This window comes from Melanotaenia boesemani, chromosome 16 (genome assembly GCF_017639745.1).
Source record: "Melanotaenia boesemani isolate fMelBoe1 chromosome 16, fMelBoe1.pri, whole genome shotgun sequence".
NCBI lineage: Eukaryota > Metazoa > Chordata > Actinopteri > Atheriniformes > Melanotaeniidae > Melanotaenia > Melanotaenia boesemani.
The window spans coordinates 31,782,392-31,804,985 of record NC_055697.1 but is presented as its reverse complement, the minus strand read 5'-3'; the positions used below and the strand labels follow the sequence as shown (position 1 = coordinate 31,804,985).

At 42.0% G+C, this 22,594-nt stretch overlaps 1 protein-coding gene and 1 long non-coding RNA gene across 2 annotated transcripts in view; both read right to left on the bottom strand.

Moving 5' to 3' along the window:
• znf318 (zinc finger protein 318) overlaps positions 1-22,594 on the bottom strand; it is a 45,874-nt gene that overhangs the window by 11,518 nt on the left and 11,762 nt on the right. Inside the window, exons 17-26 of the mRNA XM_042010015.1 lie at positions 21,373-21,480; positions 21,174-21,208; positions 18,651-21,030; positions 17,730-17,841; positions 11,428-12,044; positions 11,081-11,094; positions 6,825-6,999; positions 2,940-3,248; positions 2,381-2,484; positions 354-855 (exon numbers count right to left, since the gene is read on the bottom strand). Of these exons, the coding sequence (XP_041865949.1) occupies positions 354-855; positions 2,381-2,484; positions 2,940-3,248; positions 6,825-6,999; positions 11,081-11,094; positions 11,428-12,044; positions 17,730-17,841; positions 18,651-21,030; positions 21,174-21,208; positions 21,373-21,480 (4,356 nt within the window). The remainder of the gene's footprint in view (positions 1-353; positions 856-2,380; positions 2,485-2,939; positions 3,249-6,824; positions 7,000-11,080; positions 11,095-11,427; positions 12,045-17,729; positions 17,842-18,650; positions 21,031-21,173; positions 21,209-21,372; positions 21,481-22,594) is intronic.
• LOC121655440 lies at positions 6,227-10,203 on the bottom strand. The gene is made up of 2 exons (XR_006013200.1): positions 9,622-10,203; positions 6,227-6,999 (listed from the first exon to the last, which is right to left on the bottom strand). It is a non-coding gene; the product is annotated as an uncharacterized LOC121655440 (long non-coding RNA).

Sequence of the window (22,594 nt, the reverse complement as noted above, 5' to 3'; positions counted from 1 at the left end):
AAAGCCACGTGAGATACTTTGAGATGTTATATAACTGAAACTGGTAAATTCTTTATATATATTTATTTTTTATAAAATATAAAGTTGATCCAGTTTTTCCTTCTGTGCTGATTTTCTTCTGTTTGTAAAAAGGGGAAAATGTTTTTCCTTCAGCTTAAACCTTTTTGGTTTTCTTGTTTATTATTTAGCTTGTTATGTGTTGTACTTGCATCCACAGGTGGAAGCAATAAATCAAATTAAAACCCAGAATGATGGAGGACTTCCTGCTGGTTGCTGACTCCGATAAGTGAATCTGGAACCCACCAGAACCGATAAGTTCTGCTTGGTTCCAGACTCTGTGCTGGCGTGGCTACCTGGACAGACGGCGAGTCCTCGCAGTTGTTGCGCTTCTTCAGGATTGATTTGGTGGGCAGGGACAGGATCTCCTCCAGCTCCTTGCGGCGCCGGGCCGTCTCCAGCTCCTTGAACTCTTTGCTGGTTTTTGGGCCGCTTCCGTCTTTGCTGCTCGAGCTGCTGCTGACGCTTCGGTCTCGACTTTTGCTGCGACTGCGACTCCGCTGCCGACTCTTGCTGCGAGCGTGGCTCCGGCCCCGACTCCTTCCTCTGCTTCTCCCCCGGGATCTAGATCTGGACCTAGATCTGGACCTGGACTTGGATCTAGATCTGCTACGAGGACGGCTCTTGCTGCGGCCCCGGCTCTTGGCCCGGCTCCGGTCCGGACTGCGGCTCTGGCCCCTGTGGCGGCTCTTGCTGCGGCCCCGGCTCTTGGCCCGGCTCCGGTCCGGACTGCGGCTGTGAGGTCGGCTCCGCCCCCTGCTGCGGCTCCGCTCGTATTCGGGTCGGGAGGGGTAGTCCCTGCTCACAGAGAGAAACATGAGGCAAACTGAGCATGTGCAGATCAGAGTTTAACCCCTTATTGTTTCAAAGACTCATTGATTCAATTTTAGTTATTTATATTTATTAGTTTGATATTTAATTGTAGTTTATTTTATTCCTGTTTTTTTTTTCTTTTTTAATTATTAATCCAATAATGATTCATGAAACCTGGAGCTTGATCTGTTGAAACGTTTCCTTTCTCGGTGACAACAGTGACCCTATGCTTATGAGATCTTATATACACAACTAAAAGATTTACTGAGTCGCTTCCATCCAAAATCAGCTCCTCCGAGATGATGCCACATTACGATTGTTAAAGCAGCACCTGCAATAACTTTGTTTCTGGACACCTGATGATAAAAATTGTAGATGTAAAGCTGGAAAACTATCAGAAACTTCTTAAATAAGAAGTATAAATGTTGCCTAACAAGGCAATTATTAACCCAAAATCAGCTCCTCTCTCAGATAAAGCCACAATCAGATGTTTTCATTCACCAGTGGATTACATTCACCTGTTAACTATTTAGCAGCTTATTACCTCGGACTTTAACAGCTAACGCTACCGTGGGCGCTGCCATGTTCAACAAGCATGAAGAAAAACTAGAGTTTTTATAATCAGTCCACAGTAACTCACTAAAAGAAACCTGTCATCTTCTGGTTTCTTGGGTGAAAACTTAAAAATAAATAAGGTTATTATTGTAATTAATCTAACATTTTTTTCTTTTAAATTAATGAAACATTTGAATATGTAAAATGGGTGAAATCAATTAAATGTGTCTCATTCTTCACATTGTATAAAAATCACAGTGTTTGGAAAACTTTAGTAAATTAAATTTACAGAAACTGGTCAAACTTTTTGATTTGGGAGGAACTTTGTGAGTATGTAAGTCTAAAACAATGACTGAGGTTTTATCCGAGGCTTCGTCTGTGTGGGGAAGTTCGAATCCATTCATTCATTCATTCTCTTGACCGCTTATTCCATACGGGTCGCGGGTGAGCTGGAGCCTATCCCAGCATTAACAGGTGAGAGGCAGGGTACACCCTGGACAGGTCACCAGTCTGTCGCAGGGCCAACACAGATAGACAAACAACCATTCACACACACACTCACTCCTACGGAGAATTTAGAATAACCAATTAACCTATCATGCATGTCTTTGGACGGTGGGAGGAAGCCGGAGAACCCGGAGAGAACCCACGCATACACGGGGAGAACATGCAAACTCCACACAGAAAGGTCACCGCCCTCAAGGTTCGAACCCCCCCCAGCCAAGATTCAAACCAGCAACCTTCTTGCTGTGAGGCTGCGGTGCTAACCACCACACCACCGTGGAGCAAGTTCGAATCAAGCTTCTGATTTACAACCTAATGATCAGACTGAAAACCTGCCTTGTAATTAATAAAGGTTTGTCTCTGGTGATCCACAGTCTTAAAACCACCGTTAACATTTAAACACCCTCATAACTGTGTCTCCAAAAACACATTTCGCATCATCTCTGGTTACCTGTCATGATGGCGCAGGGGAGCGGATCCAGGTGGTCCAGTCAACTCGTTGCCCACAGTAATGACCAGGTTGTGGTCTACAGGACCTCGCTGTGCCGGAGACCTCTGAAAGACCCATCAAACACATCCCTTACAGAGACAATATTCAGCTTAATGTATGATCAATCACACGGTTTGCCAATCATCAGTTTATCCAGTTTCAGCTTTAGGCAGAAATTGATTGAATTAACCTACTAATCAATAATAAAGGGTCAGAATTTATTCTGTTAAAACTTCCATCTCCACCAGGTTAAAGGTAGATGTTAGTTTATTATGAGTCAGCTGTAAAACCAGAAGAACATCTCTGATCTTCATTGTCTGCCGTCTCCAACCTGAGACCTGGAACAGATCACTTTCCTTAAATTGCTGGTTTTTTAAATGAAGTTTGGATGAAGTTAAAAAGAAATCTGCGAATTACTGATCAGAATTTCTTTCTTAATAACAACAGCATCAACTAACCCCGGTGCACGCGGGCAAATAGCAGTTTTCATAGCCTACGTCCCGGTCTGGTCATCTCTTACCTCTCTCTGCGGACCAGAAGCCCAGTACTCCCCGCCGCGGTGGCTCCCTGCACCGGGGGAAGGGTACCTCCTGCGCGGCGGGGAGCGGCGGTAAGAGTCCGGGTGCCCGTAGTCGCGGTAGTCGGGGTGGTAAGTGGCCCGGGGTCGGTTCCTGTCGTCCCGGTAGCCCGGTCCCGGCTGAGGCCTCGGCGGAGGTGGACCTCGGCCTTCAAAAGGCGGCGGGTAGGCTCCTCTCGGCGAAGGCCGACCGCGGAACATCTCCTCCCGCTGAGCCCGGCCGGCGTCCTGCGGTGTGGATGTGTCCGGTGGTTACAACCAGAGAACAGGATGCAGCGGTCAACCTTTCTTTCTCTCTAGAATTATTGATGAGATATTGTTCAGATAATAGAAAGTTGACTTCAATGAACGCTGCAAGCACGGAAACCTCCTTTCTTCTTCTGTGGACATCAAACAACACTGAGCTGCTATACTGCCCCCCGCAGGAGAAACTCTGAACTGCAGCACAGGCGCTCCTTCATGGCAGAGGCGTAGCCAGGAAATAATGATTACTGGATAAAGTAATCAAATCACTTGTGTGATTACATGACAAGCTACAAGTCAGGATTTGGGTGGCCCATGAAATTTCAGGGGTCTGATCTGTGTTCCTTCTTTGTAATGAAGAGAAATCTTTAAAGTGCAACAATATCAAAGCTCAATGACAGAAAAAATTATACATAATTAAAAACTGTGTTTCTATTTGGATCTCATTACTTTACTAAAAAAAAAAAAAAAACTATCAGTTTTTTATTCTCTTAGAATTCACCTTTAATAAACGAGGAGTGCCGTCAGAAAACGAGGAGGCTCCATCAAACTCAACATCAGTGTTTAAGCTGCAGAAGATCAATAAATAAAAGTACATTGTTGAAACAACTGATTCAACACACTGCTGTGTAATTAAAACACACATACACACAAAGAAAAAAAACTGTGTTTATGGCTGGTTGGGCAGTCGTAGTTGTGGCATATAATATATAGCAAAAAAAAAAAAAAAAAAAAGTTTAATTAAATTCTGTGAATCACTTAAGTTTTTAAAAATAATGCATTTTTTCTACTCAACATTTTAAAGTTTATTCTTGTTCACAAAAACTTAAATAACCATCAATGTATATTGATAAAGCAGTGTCTAACAAAAACAAAGATCAATGACAGAAAAATTTAATATATCATTAAAAACTCTACTGGTATGAAATCCTTTCACTAAAATAATTGTTTTTATTCTCTTAAAATGAGCCATTTATATCTACTTGTTGTGGGTCTAGATACACGGCAGCTGCCGTATTTGTGCCATCATTTTTACTCTCTGAATGGACAAACAACTCTGTGTGTGTAGGTTCAAAGCTGCTGTGCCAGCTTTGTTAGATAGAAGCTAGAACACTGTTTGGGATAACATAACCATGTTTCCTCCAATGGGTGCAGGTTGGGGCAGGATGGTTAGGGTGTTGATATGGTCTGAAAACTGTAATCTCATTGTGTTTCCACAGCCAACCATAACCTTACGTGAGAGGCAGAGTTATCAGCCGGACAGCGACAGAAGCCTCAGTTACGTAACAGCATGACGCCATCACAGCGCCTTCCTTAAAGAAGAACCAGGATATGACTCAGAAACAAAGGAGGACAATGGTGTCATCCAACAGTTTTTGTTCTTTCTTCTCAGCGGTGCTTTGTGACCCCATTTCAAATGGAGATTTGACCAACAAAAAGAAAATATGTTGCTCTAAACAAGGAGCCATTCCTGCTTTGTTTCTATGCCAGGTTGCACATGAAGTGGCTTTTCTCAACCAATCAACGGATTGCAGTGTGTTACCAGTGTAACCGACCCGGCCCGAAAGGGTGGAGCCTTTCGGGCCGGGTCGGTTACACTGGTACCCCAAGAGATGGGTCCCAATAAAGTAGGAATGGGTCGGGTTGGATATAAGGGTACCCTTCCCACTTTTCGTGGAAAGCTGGAGAAGAGCCAGTACACATGTACACAATGTTGAGGCAGTTACCTGCAATGGAGTCATCGCTGCACTTGAGGCCACTGGAACCACTCACACATGAAAACTTGGGTTTTGTCTGGAGGAATTTTGGCCACTGACAGCCACCGTACATTCACAACTGTGCTTGTTATTTGAAGTAATTTCTATGCCCATGTTTACCACTAGATGGCAATAATCCTTACACACTATACCTTTAAAGGGACATTGTGTAACATTTTCTGTTTACTGGCAAAAATCGACGTCTGCATGTGTGTTATCACAAGAGTATCATGAGAGCTAATGATCTGGCACATTTTCATAAGCGAAGAATTTTAGATTTGTTTATACATATGACGGGTAAGCCAGTAAGGCAGTGCCATGACAGTCTGCCATCTTGAAACTACAGTTGCCAGCAAGGGACAAATAGCATCAATGCGGAACCCCTGTGAGCCAGCGCACAGTGATTAAGACGTGGGAAAAAAAATAAACAAGAGCGGCTTACAACCCTGGCAAGTTGGAAGAGCTGTTAAACTTAAATAAAATGCAGGACCATGCATATGTAGCAGCAGCACAGGAGCAGTTTTCACCATCGGCAAGAAAGTGAAAAAGGGAACTTAAAAGGCAGCGTGACCAGAGGATACAAAAAAGGAGGATCAACATCGCGCTAGCCTTCCCCAGGTGGAAGGAGCTCAAGAAGGAGAAATATTTTAAAAGGGATGCTGAAGTTGCAGCTTTCTCCTCAGTAAGTAAGTCAATGGTACTTCCAAAGTGAGCCGAAAGCTAACCTTTTTCATTTGGTTTTTGTTAGTGTTGCTGGTTACCATGGTTACCATGGGCAGCATAACAGTTGTTTCTGCTAAAATACGCCGGCCTTGTTCGGACAAAAGAGTATGTTTACGTGGTTTCAGTTGCTTTTATAGTCACAGTAAACACTGGCTTTAAGTTGCAGTAAAGCCAGAGTAAAAGTTGATGGGAAGGCTTTATAAGCTGGTTTTACTGTGACAAAAAAGCCGGTGCTGTGTCGAGGCCCGTTTCCCCGTCCAAATCCATTATCCTTGTAAGAACGATTCTTACTTCCAAACAGAGGAAGCATATCTGACAGTTTGGCAGATATGGCAATATATATGAAATCATGAACCTCTTCACCTGAGTGAACTCTAGGAACTATCGGATGACGTGCTTTCATCAGTGTTGTCAAGGCTTTTTGACACACTGCGCCATCGGTGCAATAGGTGTTTTGAGAACGAGAGGCGCTAGAATGCACTGTATGTTACAATGAGATACACCAAACCTGTGGATTATTTTTATTCAAATACTGAAAAGTCAATGTAAATTGAAAGATTCTTTAAAATTTCAACAAACTGTACAAAACCAAAACAGATATGACAACATCACAACTTCCTCAACTCTCCGAGTAAAACTGACACACATATCATGAGTCTGAATTTACCTGCGATCCCACAGGTGTTTCTGTTCATGTAGACGAGGGCTAAGAGTCTGAGTCGAGTTTCCTCAATAAATTTTTCTTTTATCGTTCAGCCTTCAAACATGAAGACCTGCTGCTGTTCACGTGGAACCTGTAACTCCATTGGTTAAAATGAAAATAACAATCAATATGAGAAACAGCATGACAATAAGAACCATTTTCCTCTTTTCATCATCTCCTGCTGCAGCACATAAACCTGCAGAGAACCTTCTGTTCTCTTAGTGAGGTCAAGTTTGGCTCCTCTGAGCTGCTGCATGTCACAGGTCAGTTGCTGGACATCTTAACGGCATCCCTCACTCGTTCTGCTCGGTGTGTTGATGTCTGAAGGATTCCCTCGTTGCTTCTACTGTACTTTCATCACCTGATCAGTCAAGACCTGTTTAAATCGGTCTGATTTCCCACAGTGATCAGGTAGTTACAGATGGAAACCGTCTTTTCTGTGGGTTTATGCTGATCGTTGAGTGCAGCAGAAGACATGACGGAGGTGTGGACATTCAGGACAGAAACAGGTTCTGCACCAGCCTTCAGTTCATCTGCAGAGTCTCGGACTCCTCCTGAGCAGCGCTTTGGTTGGAACCTGCAAAGAAAACAAACACTCACCTGGACGGCTCCAACAGGTACAACAGTTTGGATAAAGTGAGTTTGTAAAGATTTTTCTATTGTCTGAATCGCTTGGGTTTTTAACAAGTCAAAGTGTTTACTGATGTCCACCATTCAGAGCAACTCCTGACTGCAGCTCATCTGATGATCAGGTGTCAAAAGCATTCACATTCATTACTCAGGTAGAAGTATAGATATTAGGGTTTTTAAAAGACTTCTGTAGAAGTTGAAGTATCAATTCAAGCTTTTTACTCAAGTAAAAGTGTAAAAGTACTGGTTTCAAAGCTACTTAAAGTATAAAAGTAAAAGTAATGTTAGGGGGAAAAAAACCATTAAGGACAAAAGCTTCGACGTTGCCAAAGGGGCCTATAGTGCACTACCCCACCTCCCTCCTTAAAAACATTATTCTAAAGCCAATAATGACTTTTATATTTAAAAAGATAATGCTGAAAAATGTGGGATGCTCTAGGCTACCTGTTTGCTCGAGTCTCTACCACAGACATCTTTGTATCAGGCTACATACAGACATGGATAAAATTGTTGGTACCCTTCAGTTAATAAATAAAAAAAAAAAACAGAAAAAACTTGAATCTGAGAAACGTAAAAATAAATAAAAATTCAATGAAATTTAACCAATGAAAGTCAGACATTCCTTTTCACCCATGCTTCAACAGAATTATTTAAAAAAATAAACTCATGAAACAGGCCTGGACAAAAATGATGGTCCCCCTAGAAAAGACTGAAAATAATGTGACCAAAGGGACGTGTTAATCCAAGGTGTGTCCACTAATTAGCATCACAGGTGTCTACGATCTTGTAACCAGTCAGTGGGCCTATATATAGGCTACAGGTAGTCACTGTGCTGTTTGGTGACATGGTGTGTATCACACTCAACATGGACCAGAGGAAGCAAAGGAAAGAGTTGTCTCAGGAGATTAGAAAGAAAATTATAGACCAGCATGTTAAAGGTAAAGGCTATAAGAACATCTCCAAGCAGCTTGATGTTCCTGTGGCTACAGTTGCACATATTCAGAAATGTAAGATCCATGGGACTGTAGCCAACCTCCCTGGATGTGGGTGCAGGAGGAAAATTGATGACAAATCAAAGAGACGGATAATACGAACGGTAACAAAAGAGCCCAGAAAAACTTCTAAAGAGAATAAAGGTCAACTTCAAGCTCAAGGAACATCAGTGTCAGATCGCACCATCCGTCGTCGTTTGAGCCAAAGTGGACTTAATGGGAGACGACCAAGGAGGACACCATTGTTAAAACAAAACATAAAAAAGCCAAACTATAGAGACTACATATTTTGTCCACGTCTGTATGTCTGATTTGTCATGTGCAGGTGAGATGAATTTTGTACCAACCAGTAGGGTGTCAGAATAGCATATGTTTATACTTCTCATCCAACCACAATCAAATTCACTTTATCTGGATTGCGCAATTTATCTGAATAGATTTTGTGTGTGTAATAAGAGTAACTCAAAGTGCAAGAAATATAGAGATATTTGCATGAAAATGTAAGGAGCAGAAGTAAAAAGTCAGCTGAAAAATAATTACTCCAGGAAAGAATAAAACCATAAAATATCTACTAAAGGTAAAGTATACTTACTTGACACCTCTGCTGATAAATGATGAAAGTGACGAGATAAATTTTAAATATCGTCTGATTTAATCTGGATCCTAAAGCTTCCCCTGAATGTGATTATTCATTCATTCAATAACAAAGTTTCTCATTTAAAATACTGAATATAATAAAAATAAACACGAACACAAGGAAACGATGAGGGATTGTTCTGGTTTAAACAGTCGACTGAAATAATCTTGAGAAAGAAGATGCTAACTAGATCTTCCTTCATCAACACCCTTAGTTTCTGTCTCTTCTTAGATATTTAATGTTTAATCCTCATTTAATCTGCACAGAATTAATACCTAGATAAAAAAAACAGTGTTTAACCTAGGATAGGCTCCAGCATCCTGCAACCCTGCATAGGAACAAGCATGTATAGAAAATGGATAAATGAAATAAACATACCTCTCAAACTCTTATTAATACAGAATAAACAAACATGTAAATTATACCATCACTGTAGTCTGATTCAGTTCTGAGCATCTGTTTATGTAGTTATTTATTATCCAGTGTAAATGCAGTCAGATTCTTGTCTTTTCTGGTGTTATTGTTTGTGCTAGCTGTGTTAGCAGCCAAGACTCAGCATGACGCCTCAGCAGACGAGTGTCATCGATGAACTCCATCCAGGATCTGCAGACTTTGCTGCAATCTTCCTTCATTCTTACAGAATCCAGATTATTTGTATACGCTACTCATGAGATGTGTTGTATAAGCAGTGACAGTGGGTGCTGGACCTGCTGGTGGGTGATATAAAGTTTTACCACTCAGCAGACTTCACTTAGTTCTGGTTCAGACCCAACTTCGTGAAGAGGTACACCCTAAATACCTCTAAAAATTAAGTCCTCAGTTAAATGTTTAAGAAGCAGAGGTAAAAGAAATATGTTAGAACTGAGAAGGTTCAAGTCAAAAGTCAGATAAAGTGCAGATAACTGAAAATTCTACGAAAGCACAGTAAATGTATTTGTACTTTGTCACTTCAGTCTGAGGATGACCAGAGATGTTTTTATTCTGCGAACTGTTGGTGCCTGCAGATGGAGGACAGTCTCCTCTGGTTTGTTTGATGTAGCATCTTAAATTCAAATTATTTTCCTGAATTAGGAAAAAACAAACAAACAAACAAAACACGGTTAGGAATTAACAAATGAACATATATGTTTTTTAAATTAGGTTAATTTTTACAAAAAATATTTTTATTCTGAATTGAGATCATTCCTTTCCTCCAGGGGATCCTTCACACAGGTGGCTCTGCCTGCTGTGTCTGTGGGGTTGTTGCCATGGTGACTGCCCTTGTCTGGGTGGCTGTGGTGTGGACCCTGGCCTGCCCTGACCTGGGTGGTTCCTGTGGGAGCGCCCTCTGTGGTCATGGGTGGGCTGGCTTCCGGTGTGACTGGATCCCTAAGATGTCGTTTCCTCACAGCAGCGTCAGCCAGATGTTTTCATTTTATTGATATTTGTATACTTACTTTCAGTTCAGAGACCGTTATTAGTGATGGGAGCTCATGTTGGTACAGAATGGGATATGGGGGGTGGGGGGGGGGGGGGTACATACACTTTGTTTCTGTGTTTGTGTGCAACTGTGTGTAAAATGCTGTGTACTTTTATTTTTTTTTTTTGTTATATTCTCTGATGTGTGAGGGCTTTTCAATTTAGTTTTTAATATGCATAATTTGTTTTTATTATTTACTGGACTTTATGTTGCTTTTTGCTTTTGTCCCCCTCAATTTAAAAACAAACAAAACAAACAAAAAACAGATAATTTTAAGTAAATGATCTTTTAATTACACAGCAGCATTAAAAAGAAAACAAAAAAAAACTTAAATCAATGCTCCAACTTCAGTTTTTTACTGAACATGTCTTTTCGTAGACAACATAAAGAACCGTTAAAGGTCAATTTATGCACCCTTACATTTGTAAATAAGTACGTCCGTTTGAAATATTGTCATATATTGCCACCCTCATACTTCCATGCATCTATTACGTTGCCATGGTTGTTAACTGATTCACTAGTGGGCAGTGCTGAGCGGCAGTGCTGAGCGGCAGTGCACCGCTACGAAGTTGTTTGCAACGACTCGACACACTCACACAGCCTTTCTTTAAAAGCTACCGCCATCTTTACAGTTGTCTTCATCTTCTTATGCTGCTTCTTCCTGTTCCTCTTCTTATTTTTTGGTTTGTTCCTTTAGCTGATAACGTCAGCTATACTGCTCAACACTGCCCCCCATATTTCCGCTGGTATTGCCCTGTTTGCTGCATCAATCGATAGATTCGTGAGACCCCCGAAAATGGACTAAATTATGCATGTTAAGACGCAGGAGACGAACAGACGTGTCAATTCTAAGTTAAGTTTAAGACCTAACTGGTCTTGAAACATTTAAATTACCTGATTTTTTAAAAACCTAAGATAATGACCATCTTTACTAGATCACTTCTTGTTGAGCACCTAAAAAACAAACCATGAAAAACACTCAATTGAATCAGTTTTTATTTAGTTGAACAAAACCACAACTGAAATTTACCTGTAGATGAAACATTACTAAAATGTTGCCACAAATCTTAACTTCACTAAATGCATCTCAAACCAGCCTCAAGACTGAAAAAGATCTTTACTGAGCAGACTTCCAATTTAATGTCTGATGTTCGACAAACATCCAGTTTCTACACAAACTACAAACACATGACAAGATACTTATAGAGGACTGAGTCTTTGTGTTGGATGAAACTACCTAGCTAATGTGAGACATAAAAGAACATAAAGACAACCAAGTAGCGTCTACACCTCTGAGCCCTTCTCAGAGTTTACCTCCGACTCCCACTTCTCCAAAAACTCCTGCAGGTTCAAATTGAAAACATCGATTCCTTTTGAGGACAGGTGGACGCCGTCGGCTCGATACATGCCGGTGTTCATGCCACACCGAATGTTATCGTGGCTCAGTGAGATCCCACCCAACTCAGAGATTATGTTCTGGATCCTGCGATTCACTGTGGTTCGCACCAGGTCAACTTCGTGGCTGTCCGGTGAGTGGCGCCAAACTCTACGAGGAAGGATGTTGGACCACACCAGTACACACTTAGGGAAGATGCTCCTCATGGAAGTTAGGTCCTTCTTGACAGAGGCCAGCAAGTTGGTGGGGCTCTCGGTGCTCAGGTCGTTGCCCCCCAGGTGCATGATAAGAACATCCGGGTTGGGCCAGGTGATCTTCAACTGGTGGAGCTGGGGCAGCAGCTGAGGCCACGTCATACCTTGGGTGCCTTTCCACCAGATGGTCACCTTGCTGGGGTCCATGCCCAGCTGCATACCTACCTCAGGAGACTTGGCTCTCGACTCGGCCCAGTAAACAAGCGAGTGACCACAGATCCAAACATTCTTGGGCTCGCTGCTGACTGGTTTACCTACAAATTTCAACAGGATACCTTGTAAGTCACAAAACGTCAGTGACTTGTAAATGTAGACCCCAAAAGTCTCGCACTATATTTACATTCTCCAGATGTTTCACAAAGATCTGCAATAGTCTTCCATAGACTCTGGATGGTTATTATTTATTTATTTATGTTCAGTAAAAGGGGAGAGAATTTAAATTAAAGAGAAGCTGATGATGGTCCTTACCAAAGCTGAGCTTTGGAAACTCCTTCAAGGATCCTGGACAACCACTGGAGAAAAATGAAAACTAATGGCAAAGGTCTGCCAAGTCTTTACATGTCACTATGGGAAAGATATCACTTTCCAACTCAACTATTCAAGGCTACTTCAAGCAATGACAAAAAAGCTTGTTTTGCCTGGTAAAATAAAAGTTTAAAAAATTAAGAAGGCTCAGAATAAAGCTGCTAAGACCAAATATTTTCTTTCAAGCTCCACAGAATTGGACCAACTCTGGTCTGCCTTCTATACAACCTTTATATTAATTTTGCTCACATTTAAATTAATCACTGCACCACCACTTTCTAGAAATACATCTAGATTGGGCGAGACTTTGTTTTACAGAACTGCACCACTAGATACACATGTAGTAAATGCTTTGGTAAGGATTTGGCCTCCAGCTTCTCAATCTGTATTAAGGATTTTCACTTAGCACTAAGATGTGGCTGAATGTTATTTTCAATGTGAACTATGTAACTGCACTTATCCACTGTGGAAAACATCAAAAGATTGTTGAAGATAAACAGCTGATAGTGAATGTCAGAAGTCTAATAGAGGGACTAAAGTCTGATGATCTTTGTGAAACTGGCCAAATTCTTGACACCAGAGCTGCTTACAGTTACTAAAACATCCATGTAAAGTAATCCTCAAACATTTTGTCTACCTGGTGCCTCACTGCTTCGGATCTTATCACTGTGACGCTGTTCTTACATCTCTTAAAACTACCTAGCTCACGATGTTAAATCACCAATTAAATGACTAATGTGATATTTACTGTATCAGGAGAGATAATCAGGCTGTTTTTACATTACAGTGTCAGAAGTGAAAACGCAACAGACTGATAACAGAATAATGCTGGTAAAAGGAATTTTTTAATAAAAACCTTACATCTATGATGGCAATAAAGAGATCAAAACCATCACCTACCTTCAACATCAAGACAATATTGTCATTCAGCAAGTTCCTCTTTTCAGCTTAAACCAGTGATTTCAACATCAAACTGCTTTCATCAAAGGTTTTGAGACAAGTCTGAGTGACTCTTAGCGATTTACACCAAGACCCTAGCTAACAAATAATCTACAACCCTTCAATGCTGTCTGCAAACCGGAAAGAAACATGCAAAAAAAAAGAAAAAGTTTTATCTGTACTGAAACATATTTCTAAGAAAAATAACTTGGATTGTAAACACTTTGATGAAAACTGTAGTCAAACAACTACTAGGTGACTAGGTGAACTACTGCGCTCACAATGGAGCCGGTTGCCTACCTGAACGCGGGGTTAAACAGCAAGTGTAATTTTGACCTAAGACGATAATGTGGATATTAAACTTCACCTTAGGACAGTTTAAAAATTTCTACTGTTTATAAATCCCATTTTTGTTCCCAAACCTGATACTGAATTTGTCTGAACCTGGTATTTGGTTGTCCAACACATGAACACTTAAGAGAGCAACCATACAAAAGCAGACATTACCTGAGCACAGGTAGAAAAGCTAAAGATGATTTAAAGATGAGTCTTGCTGTGTGACAGATGGTCTGTAATGGAAATGAATCACCAGACCTTAAAAAGTCTGTTTCAATTATTTATACTTGCACAGCATCTGCGTAAGGTCGGTTATGTCGTCACCGCCGTAGGCGTCGGGTAGCTCCGCAGAGGCTCAACGCGCACCTCTTCCAGACCTGACGTGCACCCCTGCTCTGCAGACGGTTACGTGGAGGTCAGTTTGCGATTACGCGTTTCCGGATTTCTGGATCTTTTTGCTGAATTTGTGTAATAACCGCCATTTTTAAAAACAACACCCAATGGATCAAGTTGATGAGAAGCTGATCGAATTACTTCTTTGTTTGCTTCCAAAAGCTCATGAAGACACTGCACCATGTTGGGCACCATGTTGGACGCCACTGTTGTTTAAAAACAGGAAATACCTACCAGAACTAAAGTGAACCATCAAAAGAACTCTTCCCTGGTGAGTTTACCAGCCGATACCACCCCTGCTGCCACCTTCAGATTAGGAAGAGAAACTGCAACACGACACCAAAACGATGTGTACCCCCTACGCTTGAATGCAAGCGTAAACTCACCAGCGTCAGCTACGCCATACCTACGCCGTTGCACTGACTGGATACAGCTACGCCGTACCCACCTTATGCAGATGCCGCAATTGTATATATCCAGTTTTGGTCTACATCTCTACATGTGATACAGCTGACAATACAAAACAGATAACATCAGAACAAGTCTTGAGAGTGTGTTAGCTTCCTGAGCTTACAGCAGAAGTACAGCCTGAAGGGCTGGGCAATAGCTGAGGGACCAATTCACACAAATCAGAATAAAAATACAGATGTGATGTGAATAAAAAAACTCTATTTCTAACATGTAGCACGTTGTAAAGTTTAATCTTAACGTTAAAAGTAGCGTTATATCAACGTTAGCAATAGAAGCTAACACTTACCATTTGGATAGTTTTGTCTCCAACTGCTTAAGTCAATGGAAAATATTTTCTTTCGCTTTCTGTGCTAACTGATGCTAAAAGGCAGCTGCTCACTAAACGAGTCTGAAATGTGTCAAATGTCCTAAGCGGAAATGTAAAAATGTTTACAAGACGATGCAACTTGTTACCATAAGAGAGTTACCTGAAAGATGCACACGTTTATATGTTAGCTTCCTGACCTAACATTAGCGAGTACAAATTTGATCCAAGAAGTTCCCGGTTCATGCTAACACGCCATGTACTTTACAGCAAAGGTAACTGCAACGTTAGCTACATGATAAATTCAACATTTTAATACTGACCACATTCAGATGAGCTTACAGTGTTCGCCGACAGCAGGTGTACAATCGTCCTGTTTCTGTTTTTGATTAGACTTATCAGTTCTTACTGATGAGCCTCGAGCATTCGGTGATCGTTTTGATTTTCTTGAATGTTCAGCACAAAAAACAAATATCGTCATCTTCGTTACCAGGGACTCAATGTGGACTAAGGGCTGGTAACTGGAATATAACATTACCTAAAAATCTTGACTGTACATAGGGTATTCATAACTTCCTATGAGAAACGTGCAGTTAAATAATAATATTTAATGGTTCAAGTATTTATATTTAGCAGTATTGCCAAGCAGATGTACCAACTGTGGGATGTGATGCCATATAAAAACAAGATGAACTGTGTGACATTTAGCAGCATCACATGTTCCAACTTCTCATTAAAACCCTTTTACCTGACTGACTAAATCAATGGCTCAGCTAAATACAGTTTTTTAAGGTAGAAAACAAGCTTCTTCTACTCTACATAAAGTAGAAGTTACTTCGAATCCTTAGATGTCCTCTGGATCTTTATTGGACGTGAAAAAGTCGGCTTCACTCAGCTCGGATTAATGAAAACATAATTAAGCAAACTTGACTTACCCTGATGTGCTTTACTTGTACCTGCCTTAAAGACTTGCCACGCTCAAGAAGGCAAAATCCTGAGCAACACAAAGGAACACAAAGTGTCCCAGCATCTTCATGAAGAACTTGGCGTAGATAGAAACTCAAAAGGCTTTAATGAACATGGCATGAGAGTCTGTCTGGTCAATGAACAAGAGTTCATGAAACCGAAAACTGAAGCTGACAGTTTTACTAATTGCAATCTGCCTAAAACCTCATGAAAAATAAAATCATTAAGTCTAAACAAACCTTACATTAGTAAATATGAAATAAAGAAAACTATAATCCTAGTAGGCGTAATAATAATATTGATATCATTAGCCTCATAGCATAATTGCCTAAGTCATATTTTAAGGTTTTATGGTATGATGGAACGTCAATCAGCAATGTTAGAAGACTATATTTAGATATTACAATTAAGCCAAAATATGACTTAAAGGCTAACAATATGTAGGATTTGTAGTACAAACAGAATCGCAGGTGAAGTTGTTCTTCCTCTTACAGTCATTCCCGGACAAACCTCTGGGTTCATCATATCAGCATCCATCAGCTTTAATGTCTGTCTCTTTTTACTGTAAAATCAATGAAAACACCCTTAAATCTAGCTGTACAGCGTTTACACTCAGTGGTCACTGCTGAAGCATAACCTCTTATTAATGGACTGTTCTGAGGAACGGATCAACAGTCCTTTCAGGATTTCCTTTTTAATTCATTTTCTGTATGTACCACCAGTAATAGAAAACTATGTTTTATTATATATAAAGAAAAGGGTGCTAGAAGACCCATTTCCATTTTAGTCAGTTTATTCAACCCCATTAAACAAGTGTTTCAACACAAAAATACAAGAAACTGAACTTAATACCGTGTTGCTGAAATTTGTTGTTGGATGGAAATCTAACACCCAGTTTTTACTCATACTGTGTGGAACATTTATCTCAACCAGCTGGAAGGTGTACCCACCAAATGACCACTGAGTGCAAATCTAAACTAGAAATGGTATTAGCTGGTTCAAAATAATATCACTGCTACATGTCTAGCTAATGACGAGGGTTAGGTACCAAATCACGCAGGTTTGGATATTAAAAATGTGTCAGAAGTGTTAAATCAACTAATTTAGGGTTTAGTTTACTTAATAAATCAAACCAGAAGTCAAATAACAAAATAATGTTTAAAACTTTACCTTACCCAACTAAAACATGTTTAACTTACAAACGGATGATCTCAACTGGTGATAGAGTACAATCTAGATTCAAAAGCCTTTATTAAAAGCTAAACAGTAATGTAGTCAACATATGTAGAGGAAGAGGACGTTACTTATTGGTGTCGCCTTTGCAGTTGGCTTCTTTTCTTGATCAGCAGGATGAACCACTAAGCTCAGCCAACAGCTGTGACAGAAAACTGAACTTTGACATTCGAGACGTGTAGATAATCTCAAAAACTGGTTTACGGCTCCTTGTCAAGCTTGCGGTGAATCACTGAGCGGCGGTTCTGTTAATACGGCAGGCGTGGCGGCTACAGGGACAAACATACGTCCAAAGCCATGTCCAGGGAAAACACCCTTGCTTTGATCGTCAGTCTCGAGTAGAAATGACACCATCTTGATACAGAAAACATCTGTAGCGTTGACCTATAGTCAGATCCTGTGCTCAACCAGTTTTTACCTTATGCGATTCTTAGCTTAGCACAGACTGGATTCTACTGCTGACCTTGCTGATCTCAGGTAAACATAAGCTGCATGAGTAAGTGTAGCTATGCTTTCTTTACCTGACAAACATCCTTTCCACATCTCCAGAGATGCTAATCAATAATCTCTGGGCTTCTACAAACAGCCTGGATAAGAGTAAGAGCTGCTCAAAATGCCTGTCCAGTTCAATAAAAAGAAAAATGAGGCCATATCGTTACAAGAAAATGTCTTTACAGATCTAACATGTTCACAACTTTACTGTGTGCTAAACTCCTGTAATTTAAAGGTTGCTAGTTAACTTTAATGTCTGTAAATCAATAAGTTCTGATACCTGGAAGGACCAGCGAACCATCTCTGTTCTTCTCTGCTAGCTTCCTGCGGGAGAGCATGTCTTTATACTGCTGCTCTCTCTTCTCCATCAGCTTCTGGTTGTACAAATCCAACTATAATGCAAACAGAATGTGAGACAAGGCACCTTCTACATTTTCTGAGGTTTCTACTTCATTACCTGGGAATGCATTTACCCCAGAATAGCTAACTATTAAATGCAGATGCAACTTCATAACCACACTTCCAAACCTATGGAGGTAGGATAGGGACCATCAGATTGCTCTAATCCCTAACAAATCACAGAGACATGAGGATGTAGTTACTTGGTGTCCACAACCAAACTTGTATTGTTTGGATTTAGATTTAGGGAGCTGTATGCAAGCTGGGTAATGGATAAATAAAATATTTAAGAACACTTAGTGGAATTAGTTAATAGTAAAGACACATTGTTCATCTCCAGAAAGAAACCTTTGAGTTTCTATAAACCGACTCGCCTTTAGGGAGCCGTTACAGTCATGCTGGCCTTGGTCAGATAGTTTACAAGCGGTAAAAATGCGGTTGTGGACACAGCTTCTTAGCAGGACTGGTTAGGGTTTAGAGAAATGCAACTGGTTCTTCTGCATGTGTGTAACGTGAGACAAATATTTTGTGTAAAAATTAATTTATATTTTTACTAGTAAAACGTACTTATATTCTCAGTCTTGTAAAAATCGACTTGCATTTTCTGACTTTTAAAATGTACTTTCATTTTTTAGATTTGAGAAATTTACCTGCATTTTTTGACAAACCGCTGAACACACGACCTCCGCCTCGTGTCAAACGGAGATACAAGTTACAAAACATACGTCCCCACCCTAGCTCCATACAGTTACATTATCATAATCAGTAAAATGAAAGCTTGGAGTAGTATGACAGGCCATACCTTCTCCTTCTGCTTGGCCTTTATGTCATCCTCCGTCTCCACGGAGGTCAGCTGGCTGGTGGTCGACGGAGACTCTTCTGGTAAGCTGAACTGGACTGACTTCACGGTTTTGGCAGGAGGGTGCACGCTCAGAGATTTCACTGTTTCTATCACCTTCAAACACCGGGCCACTGTTGTAGAGATGGCTGACTGGTCGTTGCTTGTTGAAGTTGAGGTTGGTGGTGTTGATGAGGGTGATGTCACTGAGGCAGAGGATGAAGGCTGTGAGGAACTGGAGGAGCTGGGGGTTGAAGCTGTATCCAGCTGTCCAATAAAAGGAAGGACTGAGTGCGACGAGGGATTTATAAAAGGAGGCTGTACAGGAGAATGCCGGGGTGGTGGACCAGGCGGAGGTCCTGGAGGAGGCTGTGCAGAACGTCGTGGAGGAGGTCCAGGGGAAGGTCCTGGAGGCGGTCCTAGTCTTTGAGGCGGAGTAACTGCAGAAGAAGTAGCAGTCCCCACGCTGTTAGATGTGGTGGTCTGAATTAGAGAAATCTGGGAGGTGATGCCGAGTGGCCAGTTGAGTGGAGGTGATGGATGCTGGTAGTTAGCAGGTGGAGGTCCAGGAGGAGGTTTTGGGGAAGAGGTAGAAGGCAGACTTCCTATTGTCTTGGTAAGACTCTGCAGCTGTTGCACTTTCTTTAAAGTCTCCAACTCCTGCTGGTCTAAGAAGTCTTCGTACTCGGACACAGCAGTTTTTTGTCTGCTCTGTGGTTCCAGACTGGAAGATCTGGCAGGGGAGGGAGAATGGATGCGATCCAGTTCAACAGAACCGGTTCTGTTGGCCCGCAGCTCTTCACTTGCAGAGGGAAAAGTCTCTCTTTCGGTGGACGAGGACTTGGGGCTGTAGATTTTCTCCTGAGCTCGGCTGGCCAGTTTGGACACTTCTCCTGAACTCAGCTTCAGGCCTATTGTTCGGAGCAGACTCTGGATCTTGTCATACGGTTCTTCCTTTGGTTCCTCACTTGTTCTCTCTACCGAGGACCGTTTTGGACTTGGCTGCTTCTTCTCCTCCTTAATGATTAAACCGATGCTCGGTGGCTCTTGGGCCAATCCTACAATTCGAGAGAAGCCCTTGCCATCCTGAAGTGCCCGCTCGTGGGGCAGAAGGTCGTCAGTAACATGAGTTGATTCTGATTTTTCAGCATCCACCTTCTTACTGAGCATGTCCAGGAAGCGGTCCAGCGGAGGTTTCTCAGTTGAAGAAGACTTGCGTGGAGGAGACGCCTTCCGATGTGGTGAGGGGCTTCTAGGAGGGGAATCTATGGGAGAAGGGGGTCTGAAAATGGGTTTGGAGGAGGAAGTAGCAGCTGTGGAAGTGGTGGTAGGAACTTGACCAGACTGGGATGATGGCGAAGAACCACGGGGTTCTGGGGACTGGCTTTGTTTGACAGGGGGATAAGACTCGTATGGTCGGTCCCCGTACGCCGGGTCATAGTACCGGTCGTCGTAAGGTTCATCATAAACATCGTAGCGATCGGTGTAACGATGGCTGGTGGAAGGCGGTCCACTGTATGGAGGTTCACCATAGCGATGACTTTCATAGGGGCGGTCGCCATACGGACGCTCGCCATACGGACGCTCAGCCAATTGACGGCTAACGTACGGATCTCCAAATGGCTCGCCGTACCGCCGACTGTGGTAAGGATCATATGGTCGGCCATAATAAGGATCGTCATAAGGAGAGCGAAGGTACTCGGGCTCCCCCGGTCGTTTCTTCAGGATGGACCGAACTGGCTTGTACTCAGTGAGTGGCATGGCAATCCTGCCGTGGTCGTAGTCGATGCAAGTCCTCTGTCCAGGGTCCAGTCCTCTGGGGTCTACTTCCACCAGTGACTTTTTATAGGCGATCATCTCATTCAGCTCCTCCAGCTCTCGCTTCTTCCTGGCCAGCTCTGTGTCCACGGCACCACCACGCCTGGTTGGAGGACTCTGCTCCCGCCTCCTTTTGTGACTTTCTTCACGCTCTCGGCTGGTTTTACTCCTCTTCTTGGTGGCCCTGTCTTTGCTCCTCTCCCTGCTTTTGCTGCGACTCCTACTTCGGCTGCGACTCCTGCTGCGACTCTTTGAGCGGCTTCTGGTGCGCCTGTGTGACCTCTCTTGGCTTCGTCTGTGACTCCTGCTGCTCCTGCGGTCGGGGCTGCAGCTGCGTTTCTTTTTTATGACACGTCCAAACTGATCTGTGGGTGGACTCCTACTTTCACTCCTTGCCCGACTCCTGCTCTTGCTCCGACTTCTGCTGCGACTCCTGCTACGACCGCGTTTACGTCGGCTGATGCTATAATCCTTCCTCAGATTTTTCACCATGGCCTTTAGTTTGTCAGCCTCAGGTTTCTCCTTTCTGGATTATGGAAGGAGAAATCAGGAAGAACATATTTTGGATTAAAAGATAAACAGTAATTAAGTAATTTAATCAGTTTCACATATAAACATGGAAATCCATTCTTTGTGCACATTTTCAAAGAGAATACATTCATAACTCACTCGTCTTCTGCTGGTTTGGTCAGTTTGATGGTCATCTAACAGAGGAGGCAAACACATTATGGACCAAGTTGCAACACAGATCACTGTGTTTATTATTATCACAAACTAATAATAACAGAAACTCAGCTGTTGGTTCAGGTCACATCACATATTAAAGGGTTAAGAGCGGTCAACAAACCAAACCAGCATTCATGCTCACCTTTCCTTTGTTTGCTCCAACACCACCAAGTTTTCGAACAGGAAGGAAAACTTTCTCAGTGAAACGTTTAATCCTGATGGCCTGCGTCCCCCCTTCTGCCGTTTCATGCTTAGAGGAACAACAAAGTTTACAAATTAGAAAAAGTGATGTTTAAAATGACCATATCAACCAGACACACTGTTTAAATTATCTGTGTTAGAGTTTGTGTTTATTCTCTGCTGCATAAAATATCTGACACATCTTTCCAGACGCTCATGTGAAAATAGGTAAACCAAGATTACAGGAAGTTTAGATAACAGCGAAAAAAAAAAACCCATTTTAATATGGTATTCAGATTTCTACAAATACCGTAAAAAAGATAAATGTGCAAAACAAAAATGAAGATAATCCTGAAATAAAATATCAAAGACTCAGCAAACTCTGTTCAGTCTGGAGTCATTGCACTTTTACTGTCCGCTAGATCACAGTGGTAACTGCAGCCAAACACATCACCATGGAAATTGATGCGTAATCTGTTGCCACGGAAATCAATGCCCAACATGTTGCCATGGAACTGACATCAGCTTAACACCAAGGTATGTCATCAGTTGAACACTATGTCAAAATGAAAAGTAATTCAATACACGTCACCATGGTAACTGATGCTGAATACATCCCCATGATGCTGAACACATCACCATGGTAACTGATGCTGAACACATCAACATGCAAAGTTGCAGCCAAACATGTCACAGTGGACTGATGATGAATATGTCGCCATGGTTACTGATGCTGAACATGGCGTCTTGTAAAAATTATGCAGAACATGTCACCATGGAAATTGATGTTAATACACGTTGCCATGGTAACTGCAGCTAAACACATCAGTTCCTGTAGTAACTGATGCAGAAAATGTGGCCGTGTAAAAATGCTGCAGGAGAACATGTCATTAAAAACCGATGCGGAACACGTCGCTGCGGAAACCGATGCGGAACACGTCGCTGCGGAAACCGATGCGGAACACGTCGCTGCGGAACACGTCGCTGAGGAAACCGATGCTGAACACGACGCTGCTGAACACGTTGCTGCGGAAACCGCTGCGGAACACGTCGCTGAGGAAACCGATGCTGAACACGTCGCTGCTGAACACATCGCTGCTGAACACGTCGCTGCTGAACACGTCGCTGCGGAAACCGATGCGGAACACATCGCTGCGGAAACCGATGCTGAACACGTCGCTGCT